Source organism: Fukomys damarensis, unplaced genomic scaffold, assembly GCF_012274545.1.
Source record: "Fukomys damarensis isolate Sample0158 unplaced genomic scaffold, DMR_v1.0_HiC HiC_scaffold_12, whole genome shotgun sequence".
NCBI classification, from domain to species: domain Eukaryota; kingdom Metazoa; phylum Chordata; class Mammalia; order Rodentia; family Bathyergidae; genus Fukomys; species Fukomys damarensis.
In genome coordinates this window covers 18,686,934-18,690,412 of record NW_022900924.1, presented here as the reverse complement: position 1 = coordinate 18,690,412, position 3,479 = coordinate 18,686,934, and the positions used below count along the sequence as shown (strand labels likewise).

At 58.9% G+C, this 3,479-nt stretch overlaps 1 protein-coding gene across 1 annotated transcript in view; it reads left to right on the top strand.

Annotated features, from left to right (window-relative positions):
* Positions 1 to 3,175, top strand: part of Abcb9 (ATP binding cassette subfamily B member 9) — a 19,280-nt gene extending 16,105 nt beyond the window's left edge. Inside the window, exons 11-12 of the mRNA XM_033762461.1 lie at positions 698 to 907; positions 2,098 to 3,175. Coding sequence (XP_033618352.1) covers positions 698 to 907; positions 2,098 to 2,334 — 447 coding nt within the window. The 3' untranslated portion in view covers positions 2,335 to 3,175. The remainder of the gene's footprint in view (positions 1 to 697; positions 908 to 2,097) is intronic.
* Positions 3,176 to 3,479: the final 304 nt, after the last annotated feature.

Here is a 3,479-nt window from a genome sequence, read left to right as displayed (position 1 = left end):
CGCCTTCGCGGCCTGGGGGCCTTGCGCTGCGGGTCAGAGGTAAAGGGAAAACAGCGTTTTGAGCAGACGTGGTGGTGCGCGCCTGTGAGCCCAGCCCTCGGGAAGCTGAAGCAGGAAGATCGCCAGGAATTTGGGGCTGGCCCGGGCTACACAGTTCCGGGATGACCTGGATTATTACACAGCGAGACCCTGTCACGAAAAGGGGATCACAAGCTTGCGTGTAATCCCAACACTGGGAGGCTAGGATGAAAGGATCAAAAATTTGATGACACTCAAAAAATACATCCCCAGTCACCCCTTTTTGGTCCCCCTTTTTTGTTTTGAGACAGGGTCTCGCTATGTAGTACAGGCTGGCCTTGAGCTCACTATGTAACCCTCAGCCTCCTGAGTGCTGGGATTACAGGCAGAGTTGACAAGTTTTTATTTGTTAGGGGTTTTTCCAAGAACAGCACTGCTAGTTGGACAGGGCAGCGACCCCATGGCTATGCACAGGGGACGGGGGACGAGCATGGAGGTGGCATTGGTGGGCAGGCAGGACTGCACTGGTGAGGACGCAGGTCATGCGCAGCACCCCTCCTCCCTCCCCAGCTCGAGGTCACCACGTGTCTGGGTTTCTGCCCAGGAAACGAGTCAGGTGGTGCCCTCTTCCGGGTCCCCTGAGCTTCCCAGCTGTGACGCTGTTGCCAGTTGGTGGGAGACCCCCCCCACCGCTTTTCCTGGGGGCCCCATCCCCGCTCACCTGTCCGTGTCCCTCTGCGTCTGGCCCACAGAGACAGGAGAGAAGGGCGCCCAGCTGTCCGGAGGCCAGAAGCAGCGGGTGGCCATGGCCCGGGCCTTGGTGCGGAAACCCCCTGTCCTCATCCTGGACGAAGCCACCAGTGCCCTGGATGCGGAGAGCGAGTACCTGGTGAGTGGTGGGGTGGCCGCGGCAGGGTGGAGCCGGGGAGGGCGTGCCGGACCCGGAGCCTTGCTGGAGGCTCCGCCAGGCCTTGTCTTCGGAGTTTGGCTTCCCGTTGGCGGTGCCAGGAACTGAACCCAAGGCCTTTTGGAAGTGCTCCCCACTGAGCGGCACCCCTGGCTGCCCGCAGCTCCCACTGTGACCTGGACCTTAGCCAGTCGTTCCCCTCCCCACGTCACTCTCATCAGTAGAGAGGGTCCCGCAGGCCAGCAGTGGTGGTGCACACCACTCAGAGGCTGAGGCAGGAGGATTGCCAGTTCAAGCCCAGTCCACCCAGCCCTGACAATTTAGCAGCTTTTTCTGTGAAAAATTAAAAAAGGGAGTTGGGCATGGTGGTCCAGACATTCGGGAGGCTGAGCCAGGAGATAGCTGTGAGTTGGAGACCAGCCTGAAGTACATAGGGAGACACTGTCTCAAAAAGAAAAATGCAGAATCTGGATGTAGCTCTGTGCAGACGCTGAGTGCCTCCAGGCGCCGACCACGCTAGCCCCAGGTTACGCTGCGGCTGCCAGACACGAAGGACCCAGCTCTCCCCTGTGTGAGACGGTGAGGCAGGAAACAGGCCCAAGTCCTGTGGGGCACCACTGCCAGACACTGGGAAGGCCCTGAAAACAGGTCTCAGCTGCTGGCTACTGGGCTCCCTTCTCCCTTTGCTGCAGTGACATTTGAACCCAGGGCCTTTGCCCTGAGCCTCGTCCCAGCCTTTTTATTTTTTTCTTTTGAGATTGACTGTCACTGAGTCACTGAGTGGCTCAGGCTTGAATTTAGGATCTTCGTGCCTCAGCCTCCCTGAGTCCCAGGATCACAGGTGTCCGCCACTATGCTGACTGTCACTGACATTTTAAAGGGAAAGGAGAGAGCAGCAGCCTGCGATAAATACAAAGGCTGCTGGGGAGTTAGGATCGTCCTCCTCGGGGCTGGGAGCTGGGCCGTCCTTGCCCTGGGAGACACCATGGGAGGAGGTGTCAGTCTGAATCAGTGGTCTTGATTTCTGTAGAGCAGTTTTAGAGTCGTAACAAAGGGAGCAGGAAGGGCGGGGGTCACGCATCTGCAGCTCAGCTCGACAAGGTGCAGAGGAGACGGACACCTTAGGTGGTGGCAGACGGGGCTGTGACGGGGTCACGCGGCCATGTCCCCAGATCCAGCAGGCCATCCACGGGAACCTGCAGCGGCATACGGTGCTGATCATCGCCCACCGCCTGAGCACTGTGGAGCGAGCGCACCGCATCGTGGTGCTGGACAAGGGTCGCGTGGTGCAGCAGGGCACCCACCAGCAGCTGCTGGCCCAGGGCGGCCTCTACGCCAAGCTGGTACAGCGCCAGATGCTGGGGCTTGAGCCTGCCGCGGACTGCGCCAATGGAGGCCTCAAGGCCTGAGGGCCTGGGCCAGAGCCCCGCACCCCTCGCCCTGTGCCCGCTGCTGCCGACCCAGGCCCAGCCGGAGGACGCACACCCTCAGCACCGCTCCCTGCATCTTGCCACCCTGGGCCTGCCAAGAGCCGTCCCTCTGCTCCCCACTCAGCCCCAGGCTTCTAGAGAACGTCATGCTACCTTTTTAAACCACGACCTTCCCAGGGTTTTTACTGCTTGGTTCTATGCACCCTGGTCAATGCCTAGATTTCACAGGTTTTTCTAATAGGGAGCAATGGCGGGCCTAGATGTTCTAGAAACTTCTGAGCCAGGAGCGGTAGGTGTCCTGCTGGACTGGAGGCTGGAAGACAAGGGGCTCTGCCTCTCCAGTACAGGGACTTCCTGTCCCCCAGGGTACATGGGGCGAGGCTCCAACCCCAAGTCCGGCTGAGGGCCACAGGAAACTGGAAGGCTCTGTCACTGTCGCCCCTGCCATCAAAGCCAGGCTCACTGTGAAGGCTGCCAGCCTCGCCGGGCACTGAGGACCTGGCCGGGCCTGGGTGCTCCTGGCTACACCCAGCGCTTCTGCCCTCTCGGCTGCATCGGCCACCCTGCTCTGCCGCCTAAAGGCCCCGGAGCATCTGTGAGCTGCTTTTTCTTCTTGGTTCTGGATCCGGCTCTGGCCAAGATGTGGGGTGAACTCAGTCAATAAAGTATACTACCTCTGAGCCCTGACTTCCCACCTCTGCTTGGGCCACCTGCCCCATCACCTGGCTTGGTTTCCACCAGCTCCTCCTGGCCTGGACTACACATTGAGTTCAAGGCCAGCCTGAACTACATAGAGAGATCCTGTCTCAAAAAAACAAAACCCAACATAAAATGAAGAACACTTGACAGGTGTGGTGGCGTACACCTGTAATCCCAGCACTTGGGAGGCTGAGGCAGGAGGATCACTTTGAGTTGGAGGCCAGCCTGAATTACACAATGAGATCCTGTCTCAAAACAAAACAAAACAAAAAAAAAAAAAAAAAGAACTCTGGAGCTGGGCGTGGTGGTGCATGCCTATAACCCCAGCGCTCAGGAGGCTGAGGCAGGAGGATTGCTGAGAGTTCGAGACAAGCCTGGGCTACATAGTGAGTTCCAGGTCAGTCTCAACTACATATGAGACCCTG